This window comes from Silurus aristotelis, assembly GCF_946808225.1.
Source record: "Silurus aristotelis genome assembly, chromosome: 16".
In the NCBI taxonomy this organism is placed as follows: Eukaryota; Metazoa; Chordata; class Actinopteri; order Siluriformes; family Siluridae; genus Silurus; species Silurus aristotelis.
Window position 1 is genome coordinate 11300888 of NC_139589.1, and position 13896 is coordinate 11314783.

General features: G+C 36.4%; 1 protein-coding gene across 1 annotated transcript in view; it reads right to left on the reverse strand.

Moving 5' to 3' along the window:
* Positions 1-252: 252 nt before the first annotated feature.
* LOC310739480 (transmembrane protein 132D) overlaps positions 253-13896 on the reverse strand; it is a gene marked incomplete at its 3' end in the record, with an annotated part of 40051 nt that continues 26407 nt past the window's right edge. The window contains exons 3-9 of the mRNA XM_083565404.1: positions 13042-13188; positions 9963-10137; positions 6438-6581; positions 4346-4554; positions 2951-3218; positions 2561-2752; positions 253-1482 (exon numbers count right to left, since the gene is read on the reverse strand). Of these exons, the coding sequence (XP_083421530.1) occupies positions 253-1482; positions 2561-2752; positions 2951-3218; positions 4346-4554; positions 6438-6581; positions 9963-10137; positions 13042-13188 (2365 nt within the window). The remainder of the gene's footprint in view (positions 1483-2560; positions 2753-2950; positions 3219-4345; positions 4555-6437; positions 6582-9962; positions 10138-13041; positions 13189-13896) is intronic.

Sequence of the window (13896 nt, forward strand, 5' to 3'; positions counted from 1 at the left end):
CTTTTTTGTTATGTATATAATTCCATATATAATTCCACATGTGTTAATTCATAGTTTTGATGCCTTCAGTGTGACTCTACAATTTTCATAGTCATGAAAATACAGAAAACTCTTTGAATGAGCTGGTGTGTCCAAACTTTTGGTCTGTACTGTATATATATATATATATATATATATATATATATATATATATATATATATATATATATATATATATATATATATATATATATATATATATATATAAAATGCTTATTTCCCCTGTACCACTGGTTTTACCACTGGCAATGGGATTTCAGAAAGACCTTCAGGCTCAGGATGCTTAAAACTTTGATAAGATGTCCCATTCAAACTTGACAGATCTCCTTGATTGGCTGCTTGATTTGCTTCTTGGTTGGTCCAGCTAAAGTCCAACCAGTTCCTCTTGAGTGCTGCCAAGTGCTTGATGTCAAGTGTGGTAAAGGTGGTGAACTGGACCTGGTTCCTCTTGCTGGTTGGAGAGTGTAGTGGCTCATTCCGTGTTGGCTTTGCCAGTGGACCAGCTGACTTGTGTGTCACAGAATTTGTTCTCAAAGGCAGAGTGCTGCACCTTCTCCCTAGGGTTGCAGTCTTTTCTGTTTGGTTCTTTAAAACAGAGTTTGGCATTTTCAAAGCTGTAATTGGCACCTTTTGTTCCTGGTTGCTTGTGGTGGCACTGGATTGTTCTGCAGTCATGCCTAGGTTCACCCAGTGATGTGTGTGGTCATCAGGGCCATGGCACTGCATAGGTGACTTGCTACCATGCAACCTTGCATTCTGAGCACCACAGTTAATCAGGAAGATGATAATTGTCAAGCAGGAGAGTGCTAGTAACAAGTAGATGCAGATCTCAACATGTGTAAAGATACCAACAGTCCACACCAAATCTTGCTCATGTATAGGTACTACCTGTTTGGGTTGAGATGGGAACTCTGAGATGGTAAGCATATCTTTAGCTGGACTGATTGTTAAAAGATGTTTTTCAGTGTCAGGCTTTGTAACAGTCATACTCTTGATCCTGATGGTAGACAGAGCCCCTCCTATTGCCTCTTGTAGCTTGGTTTTGGCTGACGTTGCCAAGAAATCGCTTGTGGTTCTCTCTGCAATACCAATAGTAGTATTCCTACTGAGTAGACCTTGAAAGGGGGTCAGGCTCAATTTGGCTTCAGTTTCAACTATTCTATGCCCTGACGGAAGAAATTTGACTCTCACATTGCCGGCACCAACAGCGAGCTTGCTCTTGCGTTTGGATTTCTGACAAGCTTCACAGATGGTAAGCTCAGCTCTAAACAGCAGGCCCCATCCCTCTGACTTGGCCACCATGACAGAGCCTGGGACTTTTTTAACGGACACCACCTTGTTATCCAGCGAAGACACTGTGAGCTTGTAGCTGCTAGGATCGAACAGGTCAAGATGAGCCTGAGTGCCATCACTGAAGTGCAGCTTACATGCAACCACAGCCTCCTGCGATACAACACAGATAAACTTATATTACAGGCTTCTAAAAATGTCAATGCCAAATTTTTTTTCATTTTTATGTTTGAAAAGAGTTACTCTTTGAACATGTCGATCGTTTACTAATTAGCTGAGTCTGGGTGTCAGCAGCAAGCTCCACTTAACCAGAGGAATCCATATTTATGTACAACTAAATCCATCTAAGCTCCAGAGGACAGCAGGAAGAGTAATCAGTGTAACGAGATGTCAAGCAAACACTTTACATCTGCCGGTTGAACAATCACCTCCACAAGCTGTCTTATATTATGCATATAATGTGGAGATACACCACCAGCTTATTGGATGAAGCCTCTTGCTGAGAGGTAATAGCCTAATGTTTTTTGGGTTAAACAAACATAAATGTGTGGATGCTGGACTACCTAACATCTAAAGGAACTTAAGAGTATCTAATGCTATAAATCAAATGAATAACATCAGGTACCGTAATATGCAAATGCTATTAATCTTTAAAAAAAACCCTTTTTTTTTTTTTTTACATTCTCTAACTGTTTTGTACGGTGGCCGAGCAGTGCAAAACACATTAACAAATCCGAAAACAAAATAACAAATCCGAAAACAAATGAACAAATTAGAAAACATTAACAAATCCAAAACCAAAATAGCAAATTCTAAACCAAAATAACAAATCCGTAAACACAACGACAAGTCAAACAAACCGGAAAAGGTAGGTATAGTTTGTGAATGGAAACATTGGACTAGACACCTGTCATTCACCTGTATATCTTGAATGACAAACCGGAAAATGTAGCTATAGTTATATAGCTATATGAAACTTACAGATCATTCAAGATTTACAGGTGAATGACAGGTGTTTCGGCCAATGATCGGTAAGTTTCCATTCACAAACTACCTACCTTTTCCGGTTTGTCTGACTTGTCGTTGTGTTTTTGAATTTGTTAATTTTTTTTTGCATTTGTTATTTTGTTTTCGGATTTGTTAATGTGTTTTGCACTTCTCGGCCACCATAGTTTTGCTAAACATGCAAGAAGAAAAACAGCAGCTCATTTCTCTACCACTTGATGATGACCTGTTTGGGGTTTTGCATGGTCTCCTCAGTGGTGGCTATGGCCATGATGGTCTTGTTGCTGCCTGGATTGGAATGCAGTGACAGTGAAAGGCCTGACACGAGCTGCACACTAAGATCTGTGATGCTCACTCTATCGTTCAGCACTTGCACCATCCTTTCCCCCAAGACCAGGTCAGACATGGGGGACATCACCTGATAGAGAAAAAATACAAACCTTGAACATCAGATTCATGTTTCACAAGTTAACTTTTTTTTTTTTTGGTATTTTAATCTATTGAATCTACATTGTAACGGTTTAAATAGTCATTTTGTGGAATTCTTTCATTTGGAATCCTAAGAGCTTAATTTCTGTAATATACACTAGATAAATGAATAAAAAAAAGGTTGGACCTGGACAGTGGTGATTCCAGGAGCTCTACCGCTAAGCACAGTTTCTCTGTTTAGCTGAGCAATTGTTGTGTCCACAACCTTCAGAGAGTATCGGACAAGCTGAGTCACATCCACCAGCCACTCAGGACCCAGGAAGTGCTCAGGAGAGGAAGTGCTTGAGTCCAACACCTCTGCAGTGAAAGCTGTGAGTACTTGGATCTGGCTATGCTGATACTGCATCAAACAGCCTGTGCCCTTCTCATTTTCCTCCTCGCGATCCCAACTCGGCCTTAGAGATGGGAAGAGAATGGATTCAATACAATCAACTTTTAGCTCTCCTCTTTTCTCTTCTTTTCTGCGCTACACATAAGTAAAGAATACTACAGTAAATTGAACCATTGAATCTTTTTTTACCTGTTATGTTTGTGTTTCACCTGTAATTCTGGGGTTTCCATTTTAGAATGATACATTAGACATAAAAGGTACATGAATAGACAATAATTAGTATTTGGAGAAAATATTTAAAAGTAGTAAGAACTATTTGGTCCCCTGGTGGTCTAGTGGTTAGGATGCGGCGCTCTAACTGCTGCGGCCCGAGCTCGAACCCCGGTCAGCGAACCAACCCCAACCACTTTTAGTGCCAGTCCCAAGCCCAGATAAATGGGGAGGGTTGCATTAGGAAGGGCATCATGCATAAAAACATGTGCCAAATCAAACTATTCTAAAAGAGTATTACCTTATAAAGGTGAGTCAATAAAAGTAAACCAAGCAGCACTCTCTGGTGGACTCCAGGGGAAAAATAGTAAGTGCTTGAATTAAGTGGTTCAATTTTGGAAAGAATAATGATTTATTAAATAAAACATTTGGATTGTGACAGAAAGTCTTATGGGGTTATTTATTAATAATAAAAATGAAACGAATAAGACAAGAGATAAAAGTAAACTATATGTATATGTCTTTGCATAGTTTGGCATGACAGCAAATTAATTACATTTGTATTACTTGTAATAAAAACTTAAATACTTCCTGACAATCAAAGGTTTTTTAACCCTGAAGTTTTTTATTGTGTGTTTTATTATTGCTTAAGCACAATTATAGCCAAAGACCAACAAAATGGTAAACATTAGTAAATTAACTTAATAGTAAAATTAACTTAGGGGGCAACTAACTGAAAGCTTAATATTAGTAGGAATTATTAAGTCACTTTCAGATCCTAATGAAACCCTAAATGAGAGATTTTTTTTAAGAAAACTGAAAGCATGCTTGGGGGTGGTACTGTTAAGCCTATAGTTAAAAAAAATTTGACACCTAAGAGGGATGATGCTCTGTGCATTAAATGGGATGTTTGCAGTTAACTATTGACATAATCGCTTTTATTGTTTATCTCAGTATTGGAAAAAATTTGATCTTTCTAACCTGGTGTTGCCACCAGAGATGGGAACCCTCCATCCCTTGATCTGGCTGAGCTCTGAGTCCGCCATGTTGATATGCAATGGAAGGCGCGGCATCCACACATTTACCTCCAGCTCGGTTGTCAGGTAGCTGTAAGTGAAGTTTAGCAACATCCTCACCCTCCCTCTTGCCTCCTTTCCATTCACATACACATAGTCACAACTTTCAGACACCTGTGTGTGTGAGTGTAAAGAAAAATTCATTAGTATGACTGGGATATTAGGGTAAAATGAAACAAACTAAACAGTTGGCGATAATGATCAGAAACATGTATGGAGAAAAATTAGCAAGGCTGTAATTTGATGGAAAGGGTATTGAGTCACTAAAGAAAAGACATAAGAAAGGAGGAATCTATATAAATACTGAAGCAAAACCTTAAGACATCAGCCAGACATTTGAAACTTGATTGGAATTTATCTTTCAGCAGAGCAATTCTAAGCATAACACCATGACTGTAAGAAAATGTTTCAAAGTCAACAAAGTGAAAGTAGGCATCACACTGCTCTGTCCTGAATCCTGTAGAAAGTTTTTTAACTAAACTGAGAAAAGCGTGTTGAATGAGCAAGTGAGCAAATCTTGTAAAACACTATTGGAAACCACTGAGGATGTTTCACCATAGATAGACTAAAGTACTAAATGAACAGCTGATAACTTTAACAAAATCGACCTCACGATGAAACTGTAATGATGTAACTGTAACTGTTTCTTCTGGTTTCTTTCTAATATCTCATTTTTTATTTATTTTATTTTTTTATTTTTTTTTTGCTGCTGTTGCCTGTGGTTTGCTCATTAGGGATACACATATATGGGAAAAAAATGTATATATATATATATATCCCCAATATATTTATTTCTGCAGAGCTGCTTTGTGACAATGTCCACTGTTAAAATCACTATTCAAATTAAAATATAATTAATATTATATAAAATAAATATAATAATAATATAAAATATATAATGAATATAATTGATTGAAGCTTACACAATTAACAGTCAATGCTAACAAACACATACAATGTTTTAGTGAACTTTCAACCTATTAAAAAGCTGATATAGTAAGTAAAAGCTGAAAATGTCTGTCTTTTAGATATTATAAAAAAAAAAAAGCATGCCTGAGTAAGTCTTAAAAGGCAAGTCTTAAAAGGCAAGTTTTAAAATGATTTAAAAAAATGCCATTAAGCCGCTGAAATTGGGTAAATTGGGGGTAATTTTCTGAAATCAGGCTAATAAAAGAAGAGACAAAAATACAGCCTGAAACTCATCACAGCTGACAAAGATTGTGACAGTTTTAGGCTAATGTGTCTGTAAAAGGTGCCTTAATAGTGTGAGAATGGCTCTGTATGGTTTCAATGTCTCATTTAGAAAATGAATAAGTGCAGTTAGCTCACGGTCTCAGCTCCAGGTTTTAGGGAGCATCTAATTATTTAACAAGTCGGTTCACTTTTTCTTTCCATCTCTCCAGTCAAAATAAATCATAAAAAAAATCAGCACTTGTGTCCTATTGAAGATCTCTGTATAGTGTGTGGGTTAAAAGTACAGTGGATTCATCATCCCTGGTTGGGTGACCTCTATTTCTGACTCTGTGACTCTAAAATGATCTGCAGGAGTAGAGAATAAATTCATCTTTAACCCTGAACCTGTAAATCGCTTTAAACTCTTAGCTAAAGAGCAGCTTAGGAGAATGATTCAATAATAACTGGATAAAGGTCTCAGCTTTTGGTAATAAATGCACAAAAGAGAGCATATGTGTATTCTGGGTTTGATAAAGCCCAGCTACACTTGTGTCATTTTCCCAATATCCTCTCTCTCTTTCTTTCTTTCTCTCTCTCTCACTCTCTTTTTCTGGCTTGGCTGAGGACTGGCATGAGTTTTCAGCTCTCTAATCTGTAAGAGGCAGCCAGGTAGCAGCAGGTCTTGTCACTTATCCTGCTCTCTGTGTTCTCAGAGCTGCCAGGTGTAATGGAGATGTCACCTGAGTGCGAGTGTTAGGCCAGTAACAAGTGGCGTGTGGTGGAGAGTGTAATTGCCAGAGCAGTGGGCAGCAATGAGGTAGGACCTTAAGAGTGCCTTCATCTGTGGATGAGCAGCGAGTTGAGTTTGTAATGTCGCTAAGAGAGCCATCTGTCTCCACTCCCAACACCTTCACCGGCACGGACACCATCTTACCATCCAGCACTGCTGTGTTAAGGAGATCCGAGTTCTGGGCAGAAGTGAACACAAAACAAAAATACTTTTTTTCTACAGATGAACTATTTGAACAGGTTGGGTCGAGGAGTGGGTAATATTTTATTTAACTATAACAAAATGGAAAACAAAGTGAAAAAAGGCCATGACCGGTCAAAAAATCCCTGCTTGACCAGATGAAACCTGAGATTGACCAAAAAAAAGTTACTGCTTGTATTTCATTTCAATTACTTTTAGACATAACTTATATTAGTATTGTGTTACATGTTTTTCATAAGAAAAGTGCATGAACGCCCATTTTACACTTGCAAATTAAGGCAGCATCACTATTGTTCTTGTTCTTGAGTCCTGTAAAGTATGAAATTAAAACTTACAAGCATGTCTTAAAGGATTTCATAGTCTTGTCCTGTCACTGTATGGCCTGAAATCAATTCCCTGGCTCCACCCTTTACGATGCAATTCCTTTCGTATATAATAAAAATGGTTGGACTAGTGTCACTAACACTTTATACACTGTATCCACAATTGCTTTCTGTTTTACCATGTTTTTTAGTTGCTTGCACCTGTCCCTTGTGCCCCACTTTCCATATTTGCCAAAGATTCCTATTTCTGACTAGACTATTGTCCATTCTTTTTTTGTCAGCAGGACAATATGAGTAAGTTCTCAGCAGGTGAAAATATTTCTTCTATCAGCACATGTCTTTAATAATTCCTCAAGAGCTTTTTCTCAAATAATTACATCTTTATTGGAAAGTTTTTTAGCAATAAATTTACATAATTTTAGGAAATTTACTACAGGGTCAGATCATTTTGATTCAGAAAGCATATTTATCTATAAGCCTTTTCTTAAATGTAATAGCAAGTAGCAAGTGGAGTTTATGGAAGCAAAGGAAGACCAACTCAGTAGTAATGTCCATGGTTTTGCAATGGGATGTTTACTTTTTGCCATTTAATGTACAGGTTACAGTGGAAAGGTTTTCATTATGTAATGTGATTTCAATTAGGAATTTTCTGTGTACTATTAAAAACAAAACAAATATTAAACATTAAAAAACACAACAATGATCTATTAAAGTACAGTCACACCCAAAAACAGATTTAAACCCATTAGCAACCAATTAAAACAACCAAGCTATTATTACAGACCACCAGACACATTAAAATTCATTATTAACCAATAAAAATTAAGTTTTTAGGATATGGAATGTTTTTTAGGAGGATTTCTTTTGCAGGGACTATTGTTTTTTTAATTTTTATATATATTTTATATATATATTTATATATATATATATATATACATTAGTAACAAATTTCCTATGTGTGTATTGTGACATCAGTGCTCAGGTCATTGTATTATTAGCTGTAGTAAGGTCAAAATAGGTAGACAGTGGCACATGATGAGTGGGTTCAAGCATACATTTAACTCATTGACCTGCCACATGCTTAATGGCAGATGCTCAGTGTAATTTAAAGACTACATGCTGTTTCCTCATCAGAGACAATCTGCTCAATCACTGGTCATCAGCAACAATATATACAGGTACACTATTTTGTCAAAAGTATTGGGTCGCCTGACCTTTCCTGCTATATGTGGTTCTTTTCCAAACTTTTACGACAAAGCTGGAAGCACTCAATTATACAGGACGTCTTTAGATGCGCTATAACAAAATTGTGCATTCACTTGAAATTGGAAACTCAAACCTGTGTTATGCCCTTTTGCACAAAGAGAGCTCCTTGAAGACATGGATTACATGCTTTGGAAAGGGAACCTCTTAAGTGGCCTGCTATAGAGCTCTGATCTCATCCCTACTGATCATCGGATTAATTTAAACTCTGATTGCACCCCAGGTCTCCTCAGTTACATCAGTACCTGCCTTTTGTAATACCCTTGTGGCTGATGAACACAAATATCCATAAGCACACAAAATTTAGTGAAACAGGTTCCCAAAAGAGTGGAGGGAATTATAAGAGCAAATTGAGACTAAATGTGGAATGCAATGCTTAAAAATCACATACCGTACTTATGACCAGGTGACCCAATACGTTTGGAAATATAGTTTATATATTATTATTATTATTATTATTATTATTATTATTATTATTATTATTATTATTATTTTATTTATTTTATTTTTTTTTATTATATTATTTTGTCTTCTTTTTCTTCTTCCTCTTTCGGCTGCTCCCATTAGGGGTCGCCACATCGGATCATCCGTCTCCATTTCACTCTGTTCTCTACAACTGCCTTCATCTGCCGACTACCTGCATGTCTTCCCTTACCACGTCCATAAACCTCCTTGGCCTTCATTTTTTCCTCCTGCCTGGCAGCTCCAGCAGCATTCTTCTACCGATATACCCTATGTCCCTTCCCTGCACATGTCCAAAACAGCTCAATTAGGCCTCTCTCACACTTTGTCTCCAAAAGATCCTACATGTGTAGTCCATCTAACAAACGAATTTCTAAATTTCTAATCCTGTCCATCCTCAACACTCCCAATGAAAATCTCAGCATCTTCAGCTCTGCTACCTCCAGCTCCACCTCCTGTCTTTTAGTCAATGCCACTGTCTCTAAACCATACAACATTGCAGGTCTCACCACAGTCCTATAAACTTGCCCTTTCACTCTTGCAGATACCCTACTATCACAAATCACTCCACCCACTCCACCCTGCCTGCACTCTTTTCTTCACTATATATATGAAATTTGTTTAGCATATATATATATATATATATATATATATATAGAGAGAGAGAGAGAGAGAGAGAGAGAGAGAGAGAGAGAGAGAGAGAGAGAGAGAGAGAGAGTCTGACACATGGATATGTATATACAGATATAAGCATGCACAAATACACAGAGCAATTAGTGTGAATATAGCAAAAGTTTTGGCTTTTTTTCCTTTTTTAAATGAAATGTCATATTTGTACAAAAAAAATGCTTTTAAATAAGATATTTTTCCAATGGAGACTAGCCAAATGCCCCCACAAGGTCAATACTGTTAGAGATTCCCACACTCGTGGTTAAATTTAGACAGACACACACACACACACACACACACACACACACACACACACACACACACACACACACACACACACACACACACACACACACACACACAAACAAATGCCAAACACATGCTTTAACAAGAGCTATGAATCATTGATGTGGGTTATTGTACTTTTATAGCTCAAGGCATCTTTCAGAGCTTCAAAATAAGATAAAAAACATAAGTTTGCTTTATTGCAGTTACATTGCAAGTACAAGTTTCCACTTAAGCATATTGCAATGCAGTGAAGAAACATAGATGAAGTTTATAGGACAAAACTAAAACATACACATCTGTTGTATTTCTTTCTCTCAATCGCTCTTTTCCACACCCACACAATGATAGCTCACCATAATGAAGGGTGCAATGCCCACATAGTCTCTCTGCAGCATGTAAATCCTCATTGTTCCCTCATCGCGGATCGGATTTCCAGGCCGTTCCAGATGCCACGTGATTGTCTGGATCTGTGCTGGGTCACGCTGTTCATGTGCATCAAAGTCCAGCTGCAGGACCTCCAGCAGGCCCCTGAGAACCGAACACCATCATCATCAACATCATGATCATAATCAATGTGGCCTACATTTATACAGCACACACATGGACAATAACTGGAACAAAATAAACAGCATAATCTAAGTGTACAGAAAAAAAAAACTATTATAAGAGCAAGTCAATAGAAAGGCATGGAAGAACTAATGTTGTCTACACAGAGCCTCACTAAACACCTTTGAGATGAACTGGAACACTGACTGGTCACCAAGAATTCTCACCCAACATCAGTGTCTGACCTCATTAATACTCTTAATGGGGAAATTCCCACATCCATGCTCTGATTTCCAATGAAAATATGCACAGAAGAGTGGAGGTTATTATAAAAGCATATATAAAAATATAAAATGTCCAAAACAAGCTCTCTCTCTGTCTCTCTCTCGCTCTCTCTCTCACACACACACACACACACACACACACACACACACACACACACACACACACAATATATATATTTATTGAGTAGTCATTTTAATATTATATTATAAATATAATGTATATTTATGTATCATTTATTGACATAATGTATCCATATGTCACATTATTCAAGTCTGCACTCTACATATCCCATAATTGATAAAAAAAAAAAAATAGTCTGTTTTTTCAGTGTTGTATTGTGGTGTATTTTACATCTTTCATTTTATCCCATCACCCTCTACCATGTATTTTGAGGAATCCTCTCAGTTTTCCTGTTTTGTGGCTTATATCAGGGTTAAGACAATAAGATCTTGGCTCTAATCTCATGCTAAAAGTGCTGGGTAAATGCACAGATGTATCCGGGACGATTAGAGAGAAGTGGGTCATCCTGTGAGGTGGGGGAGAGAGTATGGTACAGGGCCTAAGTCAGAACAAGGTGTGTAATGCTGTAAAAAATACCAAGAATTTAGATAGTTTGTATGTGGTAGGGTCCTAAAGCCACTCATCCACTTTTTCTTTTGCCTTTTACAGTGGAAAAAGGTTTTTAAATTAACGAGATATAAAAAAACAAACAAACATGGAATTCAAGCATTTTAATGTATACACTTTTACATTAATTGTAAACATTTCCTGGGTAATAAGCAGAATAAAACTATAGAAAATAGGGTAGCTAAAGACAAAAAATAGCTTTGGGTTGGTTACAGTACCTGTCATATAAACCTAAATAAAGATATCATATGATAAATAAGAATATTATACATTACTAATGTGATAGAGATAATTCAAGGAAAGTACTAAACAAATTGTGATAAATAAGATGCTGTTTCTGACACAGAATAAAAACCTTACCTGATATAGTTTTATAGCCCTTAGCTTATTTACCTCTAGCACTTAGTCTTCATTTAGAACTCAGACTCTGAGCTGTCATGGGGAAAACAGGTTTCCCCAACAGATGGTTCAATAACATGCATTAACAAGCGTCAGCAAACAAAAATGTGAAGCATTTTTCCTTTTTATTTACTTTTATTAGTACTTTACTCTTTTCTAAGTATATTCCTCAGTTCACACAACTGAAGAAAAGTTATCTTATGGCAGCGGGAGCTTAAAATAAAGGAGAGCTCTCACTCCACTGATTTACAAAGCTGCACATTCTAATCCTTTATGCTGCCTACAGTGTAATAAGTGGTACCTAATCTGATACACTGATACAGAGTCAGTCATCATTACAGTATACATTCAGACTTGTTTTATTGATTAAATGAACTGCCAGCTCTATTCACTGCAGATTTTCCTGCAATCTTTAATGAACTCATGTGGACATAGCACCATAGAGCACTTAATTTCTAACGCCCAATTTCTTCAGTGGAATATAATTTCATTAGCATGTTTAAATTCTTAAACAATTCATCTTTATCTTTTGTGCCAATTAGAGCATGAGGATCTGCTTCACGTTTTTCTGAAGTATCAAACAAAATAAATCCTGTGCTGCTTTCAGTGATCAGTATTCAGTATTCATAGTTCTCCAATGATGTTAACTGCACACTCAAATCATGAGTCCAAATAATCCAGTGGATCTTATAAACAACCGAGTCACTGGAGCAATGAGCGTAACAAATTAGGGCAGTTTAAGTCAGTCATTGTTCGTTCAGTAATTTGGGTTTTAATAGTCACTAAAGAATATGATTTATTTGTTTAGGACATGGTTTCCTCTTTCTCACTACAGGCTGGTATATGGGCCATTTTAAAATTCAATCACACTTGTTCATATTCTTTCTTTATTCCTTCAGTGTGTGTGTGTGTGTGTGTGTGTGTGTGTGTGTGTGTGTGTGTGTGTGTGTGTGTGTGTGTGTGTGAAAAAGGTTATGTGATACAACAATAAATAAGCACCGGTCATAGTGTAGCTCTATTTTGTAGAAATACAGCAGAATAAATCCAGATCAGACAGTTATTTTTTGGCAAAACCCTGACAGATCGTAATAAAAAGGAGTCTACTCTTATCCAGAAAGTGCTGATGTGTTTGAGGTTTTTATTCCAATCAAGCAAGAGCTACACCAGATTCCACCTGTTGAATTTCAATAGACTATGAGATGTTTCTACAGCAGCAATGTAGACATATTTAGACTTAAATTAGAAAACATGTAAAAGATCGGGTCTGGAAAAATTAAAACATGCCTGCCCCCCTATGTTATTGTAAAACTTGTCATTTTTTGTATTGCATTGCCAATAAAAGCATTAATAAGTGACTGAATGCATTCAGTGACGGGATGTTGCTTTTATTTTTTGTAAAACACAATTTAGAGCAAGATTTCCACATGAAAAACAAATCAAAAGATTTGGTCACATATAATTTATAAAGCACAAACCAGGTTTCAAAATCGGATTTTAGCCAGCAGTCAACTCTGTTGATGAAAAAGATATTAATGAAAAACAATGAAAATAGAATAGAATAAATTGAAGTCTTGCCTCTTTGCAGTGATAGTATTTTTCCTTTGGCAGGTCACAAACACAGTTTGGGTTATGCCTGGTTTTCCGGGTTCCAAGAAAATATCCCATAGCTCAGTATCACTTGGTCTCGCTGTGCTGAATGACAAACCTTTGTGTACTGTGGCTCTGTAACACACACACAAACACACACAGACACACACACACACACACACACACACACACACACACACGCACACGCACACGCACACACACACACACACACACACACACTATTTTTTTAAAATAATAATGCTACAAGTCTCAGAAAATGACCTGCATGCATTATGAGGGCTCAATAATTGCACTCAAAAAGGAACTTGAGAGATTGTTTCTTTGCTTGAAAGTGATTTCAAGTGAAATCAAGGGAAGACTGTTGCTAGGTAACATCTTTGCGGAAAATAAAGCTAGTAATTGAGGTAGCTAGCACGAAACAATTGTTCGAATTAAAATAATACTTCAGACACAAAACAACACATGAACGTGTATTTCTATGTAAAATGTCATGTAAAAACAAAGAAAAAGAAAAAAAAAGAAAAGAAAAAGAAACTGAATCATACAAAAATAAGATAATAATAAAATAAAAAAGCATGTCAAAATTAATTAATCTTTTTGACATCAATTAAAATAATAATAATAATAATGATAATAATAATAATAATAATAATAATAATAATAATAATAATAATAATAATAATAATAATAATAATGCGTAAAAGAATTAAAAAACACACCTGCCTTGTATGTGAAAATTGTGTTTTAAACCACATATGAAAATATGACATCATTGCTACCTCTGATTAGTCACATGAGGTATGTGATTATTTTGTGTCTTCG